The sequence below is a fragment of the Cydia amplana genome, chromosome 22 (assembly GCF_948474715.1).
Source record: "Cydia amplana chromosome 22, ilCydAmpl1.1, whole genome shotgun sequence".
Taxonomy (NCBI): domain Eukaryota; kingdom Metazoa; phylum Arthropoda; class Insecta; order Lepidoptera; family Tortricidae; genus Cydia; species Cydia amplana.
Genome location: NC_086090.1, coordinates 6,161,202 through 6,174,681, shown reverse-complemented (window position 1 = coordinate 6,174,681; position 13,480 = coordinate 6,161,202). Strand labels below are relative to the sequence as shown.

General features: G+C 38.7%; 1 protein-coding gene and 1 non-coding gene across 2 annotated transcripts in view; one reads left to right on the top strand and one right to left on the bottom strand.

The window, feature by feature from the left end:
* Nucleotides 1-9,931, top strand: part of LOC134658510 (dual specificity tyrosine-phosphorylation-regulated kinase 2) — a 208,626-nt gene extending 198,695 nt beyond the window's left edge. Inside the window, exons 2-5 of the mRNA XM_063514195.1 lie at nt 3,624-3,780; nt 5,215-5,400; nt 8,688-8,790; nt 9,766-9,931. Of these exons, the coding sequence (XP_063370265.1) occupies nt 3,624-3,780; nt 5,215-5,400; nt 8,688-8,790; nt 9,766-9,931 (612 nt within the window). The remainder of the gene's footprint in view (nt 1-3,623; nt 3,781-5,214; nt 5,401-8,687; nt 8,791-9,765) is intronic.
* On the bottom strand, nt 7,214-7,286 carry Trnad-auc (transfer RNA aspartic acid (anticodon AUC)). Its single transcript has one exon. It is a non-coding gene; the product is annotated as a tRNA-Asp (tRNA).
* Nucleotides 9,932-13,480: the final 3,549 nt, after the last annotated feature.

The following is a 13,480-nucleotide window of genomic DNA, read 5'->3' as shown; positions in this document are numbered from 1 at the left end:
ATTTCAGTGCATGTATCTACGGCATTTGCATACTACTGTGGAAACCTTCTTATTCACAGCTGTGCATAAAAGTGCGCAAGATCATGATCGTATGTAGGTATATCATTTTCGCTTTGACGCTTAGTGAATTGGTTGATATTGGTCTTGGTGTCACGAATAAAACAGTTTAAGAAATATGACTTAGGTCTTTTTTGGGCTCTAGGGTGTCGGACATGTTTCTTTAGAATCTTTCAGGCGGTCTAGCATGAGTTGCGTTCTCGCGCGCGACTCCATACATCTGGCGCGACTTTAAGTATGGACTCGCGCGCGAGAACGCAAGTTGTGCTAGACCGCCAGTTCTAAGGAATTGTGGTACTGGTAACCTACTGAACTGACCCGATCTTCAGAAGTACAGAACCGGCTTCATCGACTTAAAGACATCTTTATACATTTATATTTATTTACATGCGGTAATACGGTTGTTACGACATACTTACATTTAAAAGGTGACATGCACCTTTGAACATTTTGGCAGATATATCTTTTAATACATACCGACATGACAGAACATTGATAGATCTTATGGTATTGAAATAAGGTCTGTATTAGTGTTTTTTAAAATGAATGATGTCAAGTCCACCTGAAGACGTCATGTACCGGGAACGGAGACGTTCCTCGAATCGTCTTTCGATACAGTGTTTACGGCTAATTAGCGATGTGACGGGAAGATGACAATTTTTTGGCAAAAACTGCAAAAACTAGATCCGGTGACAACCTATCAAGCTAATTGCTGTGAATATTGGAGAAAATACATTACTTTAGAAATATTACGCATTACGGTAACGTATTGAAAAATGGATGTTGTACGAAATAATAACGACCTTAATTTATTAGTACTTAGATATTATTGTCAACAACTAGTATGTATTGTTAAAATTGATTAATTATGTCTGAAATGTCAACTAAGTTTTTTCTTTCCTGAAATTTATTCATAGGTTTGCTAAGTTTTATGTTTATGAACAAGAGGCTAAGGCCGTGAACACACCATTTTATGTACTGTCAGCAATACTATTAGCTTAGGACCTTTGCATACTAATTTATATGCGAGAGGGGTACCTTCTCTCTGCACCTGACTATACGTTTAACCAATTAAGTCAAGTTTATTGAAAATTAGGCTGTTAAAATTATGTAAAATTACATAAAACCATAACATACAACTTAAAATATATTTTACGCATATATGCAACTAAATCTATCATAAAAAAAATCCTGAATAAAATGTCACCTGGACAATAAAATTATATTGTAACTAAATATATCGTTTTACTATGTATTTTACACATCATCACACTAAAATAACGGAGTAGTCATTGGGGCCGATTCTATTTTCACAATTCGATATTTTCATCTTCACTACATAGTATAAAACAAAGTCGCTTCCCGCTGTCTGTCCCTATGTATGCTTAGATCTTTAAAATTACGCAACGGATTATGATGTGTTTTTTTTAATAGATAGAGTGACCCATGAGGAAGGTTTATGTATATTTTTTTTAACCCGTGCGAAGCCGGGGCGAGTCGCTAGTATTTTAATAAGTCCTTTAGTTAGCGTGCGCAGCTATAAGCTTATTTGTCCGTTGTGCAATTAGGAGTCATAGGTAAGAGGCATCTCGCTCGCACTTATTGGTATAAGTGAGATGCCTGATGAGTGATGACACCTCTGGTCGTATTAAATAAGATTACCTTATAATTATCAAATTATTAAGACAGAATAGGCGCAGTACGTTGGGTCATTGCCAAGCGCGGCGCTTCTCAGAACCGGAATTCGGGACGATTTTTCACCCATTTACTTTGACAAGTTGTCTCGACGATTATCTCCCGATTTTCTTCATTAACTTTGATACTGAGAATTTTATTAAGACTGGTGATTTTAAATATAATTAGGAAATTAGGGACATGTAAACGTGAGTTATATATTTTTCGGGGAAAATTGATGATTTTCTTTTTGGACATGAGTACACCAAAAGGTAACTTTAGTGAAATATCTCTTCATCTGACAGCTGACAGGTTACATAAATAAATGTGCAAAACATACCTTTTACTTCGACTGTACCTGATAATTCTTTGAATTTATCTTGACGTCAATTACGCGTACGCGCAGCCCAGGTACGTTTTTATATGTTAACAAGTTCGATTTATTTCGATCTTTACTCGGAAGTATGTATGGTTTATATAAAGTGACCTCAATATAAACTGCGTGTTACATCGTTAGACCAGTTGTTACATTAAACGTTGTGCTAAAACTTTATATTTCTGCTAAACCTACTTGAGTATACATCAAACCTATCATGACATGTTGAAATGCGAATAATTAATACATTCTTTTGATGTATGTAATATTTATTAAGGGTAAAATTGTGCAAATCTCATGGAAATCTTACAATTCTTACATACATCTGTAACAAGTAAATCAAAACATGAATTGTTAGGGCTATTAAAGTAAATATTTAAGTAGCATCAAACAGAACCGTTTGTAAACAACAATATATTCAAATGGAGCTGGTCACTCGCACATCATTAATTGTCTTAAATATAGAAATGGGAAGTATCAAACTGTATCTTTCCAAATATTTGTAGTCGGAATGAGAAAAATTTGTAAGGTCAGTTATATTTGTCTAACAGTCATAAATACCTACGAGTGACTACGCCAAAGGGCGTTGAATAAAAATTTTACGATTGCCGAGCCTTTTCAGTGCCACCGTTTAGGTAACGACTCACTACATTTTGTAGGACATTTTTTATTGTGAGATTTCCTTTTCTAATTTTGTATTTGTAACTTTATTCTTAGTTACTTTTTTTGCTGTGTAAGTACTAAGTACGTCTTTGTAGTGCTTAATATAAAATAGTTCTGCTTATGGTTTTTAGAAACCACAATACAAATTCACCTGACTTCGTTCGCCGTTTATTTTTTCATTAGAAATTTAATATTTAATTTCAAGAGTGTCGTGTTTTCTACCGATCGCCTTCTTAGTTAGTGAAACATTTTGTACTAAATTTTAAACTCGTTGAAACTACTTATTTCAAGTAAAGCAACATTATGTTGATTTGTTTTGACGTTGTGAATTCTCAGTGGAGTTAAACAACACACCACACTTAGTTTATGAAAGTGGAAAATAATTTTAGAGGTTAATATTCCGTCTGACAATGACAAACTGCAGGCACTTGAAACTCTACAGACTTCTCACTTCTATCTCTATATCTACAGACTTCTCACTCTATTATTCATTTCATAATAAACGAATTTTAATCATAAGAAATTGGATTGACAATATGTACTCTGTACTCATCTCATTCATTTGTTGAGAAATGCTAAATACGCAGGAAAGTTTTGGACAAATAAAAGATACGATATAACATATAACGAATCAAAATTCAATGATTGCCTCCTCCATCATCCACCAATTTGGTGGTGCCATTGTCCACAGATCCGGATCGGATCCAGGGGGAGAAAGGGTGTGGCCCTGGGCCGGGCCTAAAATTTGACCATGTGACAAAACAAACTAGAATTTAACCATATGACCCCTTCCCCTCTCCCCTGACTATAAAGCTGGATCCGCCCTTTCTAACTTAACCGTTGTTTTTTCCAGGTCATAGACTTCGGAAGTTCGTGCTACGAGCACCAGCGTGTGTACACGTACATCCAGTCGAGGTTCTACCGGGCGCCCGAGGTGATGATGGGCGCGAGGTACGGCATGCCCATCGACATGTGGTCGCTGGGCTGCATACTGGCGGAGCTGCTTACAGGTGAGCTAATGTGAACTCTATTCTCATACGCGTAAGACTCAGGTTCTACCGAGCGCCCGAGGTACCTTTTAAATAAGGAGGAATTTTAAACATTTGCTAAGTATCTGCCTTATGCCGATAAGTGAACCCGTAGGTATTATGTAAACCCCATTTTCTGAACGAATGGAATCTATAAAGCCATCGAAGTCCTCAAAAATAATTTGCACTCGAATACAGATTTCATTTTATCTTTCATAAAGCATCATTAAACGTACGCGGTTGCTATGAATTTTTAATTGAGCGGTTATTGGTTTGTATCCGAAGCGCAATAGACACAGCGTCACAGACGTCACGACACAGACGGAGTTAATGGGGCGTCATTATACATTTGTATCGAATGACTGCACTGGAATCGATACCACATGCCCCATTTCACTGCCGTAGAATCGATCAGCGGACACAAACATACCGATTAAAATCGGAATATTCAGCGATTTCACAATCGATATCACGAACGTTCATTAACAATTAGTATTCTTGCATTTTATAGTTCGGCAAGAGCTATATGCCAGTGTTAAAATTATAATTCCAAAGAAAGGGAGGCACAATTGGTTCGCCAGACTATAGTTTACAAATGTAGTACCTACTTTAAAACAACAAAGTTGATTTAGCAAACGGTATGCACCGAAATAAGATTGTTTTAGGAGCTATACATAATTCGGGCGCCGAAACTTCACTCAGAATATCAATAGCCGTAATGTTTACGAACGCCAAACTTTATGTATTTGCAAATGCATTATTTTTAGACACTCTTCAGTTATTCTAAATACTCGTGTTCATTCTGCAAAGAGAGATAACAAAGTTACTACATATGTCCACTCAACGTTTGTTTGAAGTTTATTTGTTCTAAAGCTTCTCTCAAATTGACGATATCGGCTAAGTTGGAACTTTACTAAAACTTTTAAATTATATTCAGTGGAATACCCGACATCAAAAAAGAAAACTCGACCTGGAACGTCGCCGTATAGATTTTAAAATAGCGAGTCGTTCTAGCATAGTTCATTAATTATATATAGTAGGTACGTATTTTATAAAGGTTTTTCACTAGGCGACGGAATCTCTTTTCGCGATTTTTTGTATGATATAGAAGGCAAACGAGCATACGAATCGCCTGATCCATCCTGAGCCATCGCACCCAATTTTCCCATACTTTTAGTGCCAGTTGCACCATCCGCACTTGACAGACATATCAACATCACCCGGTACGCCGCGGCGGTTTACTATGAAACTTTCCATACAATAAAATTTTGCGAACTCTTTAACGATGACAAACAGTTTGGTGCATCCGAACCTTAGTATTAGAATTATGTATTGGCACCGCAAGTCTTTTAAGCAATTAGATTAAGCCTGAACCTTCACGATTTATTGGTTAATTAAATTCTTCAATCTTTCCAGGGTTCCCTCTGCTCCCCGGCGAGGATGAGGCGGACCAGATGGCCTGCATCATCGAGCTGCTGGGCATGCCGCCGCAGAAGCTCACTGAGCAGGGCAAGAGGTCCAAGAACTTCATCAGCAGCAAGGGACTGCCGCGGTATTGCACCGCCAACACAATGTCGGACGGTTCCACGGTGCTCGTCGGAGGTATGTTACTTAGGCTCTCACCATTTCTCTAACCCGAGGTTAACCGGTTAACCCTGGAGTTTATGGAAACAACCATGGGGTTACCAGTACAATTTGACAATAGGTTAACGGTTTAACGGGCCTTAGTTATTTTTAATTTTCGTATGCAAAAGGTGGACTTTATGCAATGTGAACTGTTATAAAACTTGCTGTTATAGAAGGCAACGAATTTGTGTCGGAGTCGGAACAAGGCATAGGTCCCCAAAAAATGTCTTCAAATGATTACGATCGTCAGTCTCACAGAGAACGGTTTTCTTCTGAAAATAAAGTCTGCTAAGCGATTTCTGGTGACTGAGTAATATTGCTATTTTCATTGATTTCATAGCTCAAATGTTCATCGGTAGCGTATGTCTCAAATATATTTCATTAACTTTATTTTAACCATGTTGCGGACTTTCTATAATACCTTTCCACTGTCATAGTTCAGTCTTATCAGCCACAGATATTGTTTCGGTAGTAATCGGTAAACGTTAGGTAAGATGCTTTAAGCAAATAGTTTATGAAGTTACCCTCAACGGCTCATACCTGGCTTATAGTTCGCATGGATTTTGAAGCGTCCGGGGACCTTGGACAATTTCATTAAAGACGGATTGCCTATAAGTAAGAGTATATAGTAAATTTTGCTAGTTATGTGTAGATTTTGATGACGGAGATCGCGTCAGTATTGGCGCATACATTACCAAGCTTTACTTCGCCCACGCAACTTTCTTGTATTTACAAAACAAGCCATTGATTACAATGATCGCACACACAGGAATGTAAACCCGGCTGCGCGGCTTTGCCAAAATTATGACACTATCAAACTCTCTTATGACTCAGTCCTGTTCTCTTCAAGATTTATGCTACACCACCAGACATCTCTGACGGTGCGTTGACTAACTCACACATAATACTTACTAACGTCTCAAAATAAATGTCTACATATTCGAAGTTCTCTGTCACTTTTACACGCCTTTTTAGGGTTCCGTACCCAAAGGGTAAAAAACGGGACCCTATTACTAAGACTTCGCTGTCCGTCCGTCCGTCTGTCTGTCACCAGGCTGTATCTCATGAAACGCGATAGCTAGACAGTTGAAATTTTCACAAATGATGTATCTCTGTTGCCGCTATAACAACAAATACTAAAAATAAAATAAAAAATATTTAAGGGGGCTCCCATACAACAAACACGTTTTTTTTGCTCTATTTTTGTTGATGGCGCGGAACCCTCCGTGCGAGTCCGACTCGCACTTGGCCGGTTTTTAGGGTTCCGTACCCAAAGGGTAAAATCGGGACCCTATTACTAAGACTCCGGTGTCCGTCCGTCCGTCCGTCCGTCCGTCCGTCCGTCTGTCACCAGGCTGTATCTCACGAACAGTGATAGCTAGACAGTTGAAATTTTCACAGATGATGTATTTCTGTTGCCGCTATAACAACAAATACTAAAAACAGAATAAAATAAAGATTTAAGTGGGGCTCACATACAACAAACACGATTTTTTTGCTCTATTTTTTTTTTGATGGTGCGGAACCCTCCGTGCGCGTTCCGACTCGCACTTGGCCGGTTTTTATTTCCCAAATGCCATGCATGCATGCATGATTCAGAAATTCCAAACCCACTCGGGATTTAAACTATTCGTAATCGGTGCATTTTTAGTATGTGAAGTCTCATCATAAAATGTCACGCCTCTTAGATGTGTGCTTTTACATATAATTGATATAACATAGTAAGAGTCATTTTACCGTTCCTTCCGAACAATATTGTTTAGAACTAATTTAACAGTGGAAAAATTACTGTCTTGGGTGAGACTTGAACTCACGGCCTCTGGATCGATACTCCAGCGCTCTGCCATCTGAGCCACCAAGACCTCATCCATAGCCAGCAAATCTTTCCACCATATGGGTCAAGGGGACCCGAGCGACATCTACCGTAAGAGCGTTACACTTCTTAAACAATAATACAAGCATCGATCGCAGACGTTTCTGCTTGGTAAAAAATTGTTTAAAACTGTTGTTCAACAAATACAAAACAATAATTAAGTGAGCAGTAGTAATTTTAACAAGTTTAGAATATACGTTTTTGCCAAAAAAATTGTCTTATGTCCTATCTTTTGTCCTTCCCCGAGCTTCAAACTATTTCCATACCAAATCTCATGTAAATCGATTCAGCGGTTTAAGCTTAAAGAGGTAACAGACAGACAGTCAGATAGACATAGACACTACTTAGACTCAGACATAGCTACTTTCGCATTTATAATATTCAATTCATTTATTTAATTCATACATACATATCCATAAAATTGTTAGTAATTACATATTTACAAGACTTATCAAAACTCTTTTAGTTAGTAACTAGTAACATAATGCGATACTCGTTCCTCTTGGCTCATATTGATTTAATCAATTAATGTTCTATCAAATCTATTAGGTAGACACTAATAGTTATTGATAAAATGCCAAATTGCACCTATAATGTCTATATATCAGCTTAATTAGATCTATATCATAAATTGTGTTAGTCAACAGTGATTTCAGCAGTCACTGCCCTGAAATAAAAAAAATGTTACACATCATGACGTTAACCCTGAAGTGACTAACCAGAAACGAGTTAATCAGATAGACTAACTTTACTATATATACATCTATGACACGTTGACTGTCTGACGGTTTTGGTGGAAAGCCAAAAGTTGCCCTAACACTTGACGGTTTAATTTAGTGTCAGATTTCGTTTCTGGCCCGTTTTATGTGCCATAAAAACGTTGCATTAAATGTGTTTTTATTTTAAATATTATTCTTAGTAAAATGCTTCTTACCTTGACATGGATGGATTGTATAATAAACTGTATAATTCTGGCAGCTGAATTGCACAATTTCAGTTTGTGACGTCAATAGTTAATTTAAACATTTGTCAAACTTTAACGTTTAACTTTTGACAGTTAAATAGCTGCTCAATATCAACCTAATGTTGTAAAAAATAATATTTTTGGCTCAGATTATCCGAATGACGTGTCCCAGGTTGAGTGAACATAACAAACGTATGTGAAATATAAGACGTGGGACATCAGGCGGTCTAGCATAAGTTGCGTTCTCGCGCGCGAGTCCATACTTAAGTCGCGCTTGATGTATGGAGTCACGCGCGACAACACAAATCATGCTAGACCGTCAGGTTAACAAATAGGCCTATATACTTAGGTTCAATAAAATGCGTTTCACGATAATTGTGTAATTAATATTACATACTAACCCAATGTATTTTGTCCGTGTTCCAGGTATGTCCAGAAGAGGCAAGCCCCGAGGCCTACCCGGCTCCAAAACGTTCGTCACAGCCCTCAAGGGATGTCAAGACAAATTCTTTATTGATTTCATTAGGAGGTGAGTTAATAGCTGTAACTTGATGTGTAGTACTACTAACGTAACGTAACGTGTATGTGTTGTAACGGTGTAACCATATTTAGCGACTTTTCTATAATTAGCGAACGCGTAGCTAATATAGGTACCTACTTATAATAAATAGTGAATTTGTGGCGCACTAGCAGTTTCTGAATAACGTAAGTAAGCAGAGCGTTCGCTGGATCAGGATGCAGGATGCGCAAATCAATGTAAGAATATCATTTCGAGAATTAAAATGCAAGGAGGAAAAAGCAGTAAGAGCGTGCGACTTGCAATCCGGAGGTCGCGGGTTCGAACCCCGGCTCGTACCAATGAGTTTTTCGGAACTTATGTACGAAATATAATTTGATATTTACCAGTCGCTTTACGGTGAAAGAAAACATCGTGAGGAAACCGGACTAATCCCAATACCCTAGTTTACCCTCTGGGTTGGAAGGTCGGATGGCATTCGCTTTCGTAAAAACTAGTGCCCACGGCAATTAATAATACTAATAATAATATAATAATTTGAGCCTATATACGTCCCACTGCTGGGCAGAGGCCTCCTCTCATGCGCGAGAGGGCTCGGGCTATAGTCCCCACGCTAGCCCAATGCGGATTGGGGACTTCACATACACCTGCAATTACCACCTGCCACGGCAATTACTGGGATTAATTGCCAAGTGGACCCCAGGCTCCCATGAGCCGTGGCCGGGACAACGCGAGGAAGAAGGAATTGAAATGCAAGGAGGCTTTTAATTTAATACCTACCTTACTGATTTTACTTTTCTATATTTGTTTGTGTAAAAGAGACGGAAATGTGTGAAATTGGTTTTTTCGAAGTTCGCGTTTATAGATCCTGGTAATGTATTTGTTAAATTAACGAAATAGGTATCATTTTCACTGACTCCTCAAACAACCTCGTCAAATATGCTAATCAAAATCTGAATGAAATGTGAAAATACGTCCGTATTCCAGATGCCTAGAATGGGACCCGGACAAGCGGCTGACGCCGGCGGCGGCGCTGCGGCACGCGTGGCTGCGGCGGCGGCTGCCGCGGCCGCCGCACGAGGACGACGCCAACCACGTTAGTATCGCGCACCACCCCCACGCGCACGCCACAGCCAAACGGCTGGACAAATAGGTTCGTTACTTTTGGTTGCCGTTGCTTGTGGTACTAACTATACTAACCGGGGATGGGACACTTTACCCTTTGTACGGCACGGCTATCGTGCGCGGCGCGTCATCGTGGACCTTGCCGGAATGCACGAAGGTTGATGTATGGCTGTAGCCGCGCGTCAGTTGACGTCACAAGGTTAATACATATACGGGTATAATTGGTATAAAACTAATCCGTTAATTACAATGAGTCAAGATCTTATATATATAGGTAGGTTATAGGCGTACCAAAATTGAAGCGCTCACCTTGTGACAAATTGAACAAGTAGCCTTTAGTCGCGGCTGGACAAGCGAGAAATGTGCACGTGCTAACGAGCTCCCGCACACCGAAAAAGAAAGAGACGACCTTATGTTTAACAACAAGTGTGACAAAGATGGATGAAATGAGAAAATTAATCACAAATAACAGATTTCTTCGTAGGCACATAAATCAATATGGAAGTATTTTTTGTGCTCCTCAAGTATGAGTATAACCTATCTATGGTTATATAATATCATTGGTTAATTATGACAAAACTAGAAATATAAGAAATACAACAACAAAATATAATATTATAGAAAAAAACAAGTATAGCAGCATACAATTTTTTTTATTATAACGTAAATCGTCTATATAAGCGAATAGAAGTATGTTTCACTTTCACTGTTATTTATCAAAATTATTTAGTTATAATCCAAATTAATTAATTAATACACCATATAATAAATACCACAAGCAACTTTTTTCTTTAAGTTAACTTTTATTTATGTTAATTATTTTGGGTTTAAATCTGTTTCACCTAGCTGGGTACCTACATGCCTAAGGCACTGAGGTATGTATTGTTATGTAAATAGTTACTCCTAAAGTCAATTTTTTTTATTCGGTAGACTAAAATGACATTTCATAGTATGAACATCATGTGTCATTTCATACTATGAAATGTCATTTTAGTCTACCGAATAAAAAAATAGACTGTAGCTAGTTACTCCTAAGTTGTCTTTATTTTATTTGTTTTTATTAGTTCAAAGTAATCGTCGTCGTAAAATTAGTGGTCGAACAATTTGCTTCTAGCTGTAAAGTACACAGTAGCAATATTTAAGCTAAGGAAATGGGTAATTAAATGAAAATCGTTCGATGACTGGGTTATTAAGTGAATACTACTTTTTCTGTTATTTTATTTCATGTTATTTTACTGTGTAGGTATTCGTAGAAGTACTTATTTTTATGTACAAGCTTTTTTAAAAGAAGTAAGCTTTATTTTTTGGATGTGTGTATGATTACTTCGGCTATTTTAATGCAATTTAATTTTATGCATTGGATTAAATTATCTTCATATCACACTTTAAGACACTTTTAACCACTGCACATAGTGCACATTGCACGAAATAAACAAAGTAATAAGCCTAGCAAATAAGCATAAACCTTTTTTTTTAAATATAATTTAAAGAAATTTATTACGTAATATCGTTTCTATCATTTCCCTGTAGGTAATTATAGGAGGGATAGCAACTTACACACTCTTTTCTTGCATTTTATGAACCCCTCTAATCCCGTGAACGTAATTTTCTTAGCTTAGCTTAAGGTCTCATTTAGACTGCGTGCGAAATCGCATGCGATTTTAGTTACATTGCGGACCAGTGAGGTTACAACTATTCAGCCCACTGATTAAATGAGCGTTTCTTTTATTTTTTGCCATTTTTATTTATTGTGACCTTTTTTGCCACTTTTGTGTTATTTCTACTCAGAATCACGAGCTCTTTCGATCCTAATAGGGTAAAAAAATGTCCCAGAGTTGTTTTCCTATTTTGTTACCATTTCCCCATATACTTTGTATGGTAGTAACAAAAAGGAAAGTTTGAAAAATGTATGGAAATTTTAGGACACTTTTTTTCTCCTATAAGGATGAAAAGGGCTCGCGATCCTGATTAGAAATAACATAAAAGTTGCAAAAAATTTCACAATATATAAAAATGGCAAAAAATAAAAGAAACGCTCAAATAACGCAATGTAATTAAACTCGCATGCAAGTTCTCGCATCATGAGCCCTTAGGCTTCTTAGCTCTATCAGAAGTGTTGTAAAATAGCATCACGGGCGCTTAGCTGGAACTGTACGTCGGGGACTCGAGGGGTTAAAAGCTGAGTTGCCGGGGGGAGTAGAATCACGGGGCTTTAGTGTATCGGAGGGTATAAGTCTAGGGTGTGTATTAAAAAATGTGTTAATGTTGCAGTCCGTGAGCCTGCTGGGCGCGGGCTCGGGCGCGGGCGCGGGCGCGCGCGGGGGATCGCTGCGCACGCCGCTCGCGCGCACGCCCGTCGCCTTCACCGCCAACCACGTCGCCAGTGAGTACCCACCACGTCACATACCTTCTGTACCCACCCCAGACACTGTCCAGACGCGGCGAGCGTGTCTAGACCACTCGCGCGATCTCGACCAGGGATGTTGCGGATGCCGATTTTTTGACATCCGCGGATGCGGATTTTTAATGGCTCACATCCGCGGATGCGGATGCGGATGCGGATGTCAAGATAGGTACATAAAAAACGCCAAATATTACATTTTAGTAATTTTTATTTCAAAAAACCGGACAAGTGCGAGTCGGACTCACGTTCCTGGGTTCCGTACATTAAGTCCCACTCACGCTTGACTGCTCATTTCTAATAGGTTTTTTTGGCTAATCACTAAATTACCTAGCAGTCTAGCACTTGCGCCGATGCTAAGACGTTCCTGCACCAACCTGTTCCACATCCGCATCCGCATTAAATCCGCATCGATTTTATGCGGATGCGGATGCAGATGCGGATGTTGAAAATAATGCGGAAGTTCCGCGGTTGCGGATATTCGCAACACAGGGATGTTATATCTCGACATACACCCACATACTTTGTAATCTTTGCGCGTGAAACGCGTGCAACGCGCCGGCCTCAAGACTCGCTCGTCTTATACCTTAACCACAAGCCCCGAGTACAAGGGCGAGAGGGCCCTCGACTGAGTGCTCCGTACTGCTGGGTACTCGGCGGAGGGGTCAGTATTTTCCCTATAGATCCATTTTCTAACTAGCAACATACATTTTGGATCTAAGAAGAAAAACTTGTCTCACTAGATCCATTTTGGATTTCATTCTCTATAGATCCTGTGATCTATAGAGAATGAAAGCCTCTCTTGCCCCTATACTCGGTACGTGTGATCGAGGCTTTACGTGCGAGCGCCGCATCAGTGATAACCGCGGAAGCGCCGAGACGAATACATTTCTCAGAAAATTAAAATCACAGCGAATACTTAACGTCCTATATTTACTTAAATTATATACAGATGCCGCTATTCATGTTTGCACACGCGCTTTCTATTTGAAATATTTAGATTCAGCATCAGATACATTTTAGTATACAGGACAAATACCTTTCTCAGAAACAAACACCCTTTATTAAACAAATATCTTTCACACACTGTATGATTTACAACTTCTTAATTTTTACTTCCTTCCTTCTTTCAAGGTCTCATGCGTACATCAAGTCTTAGTAAGTTTATTTACACAA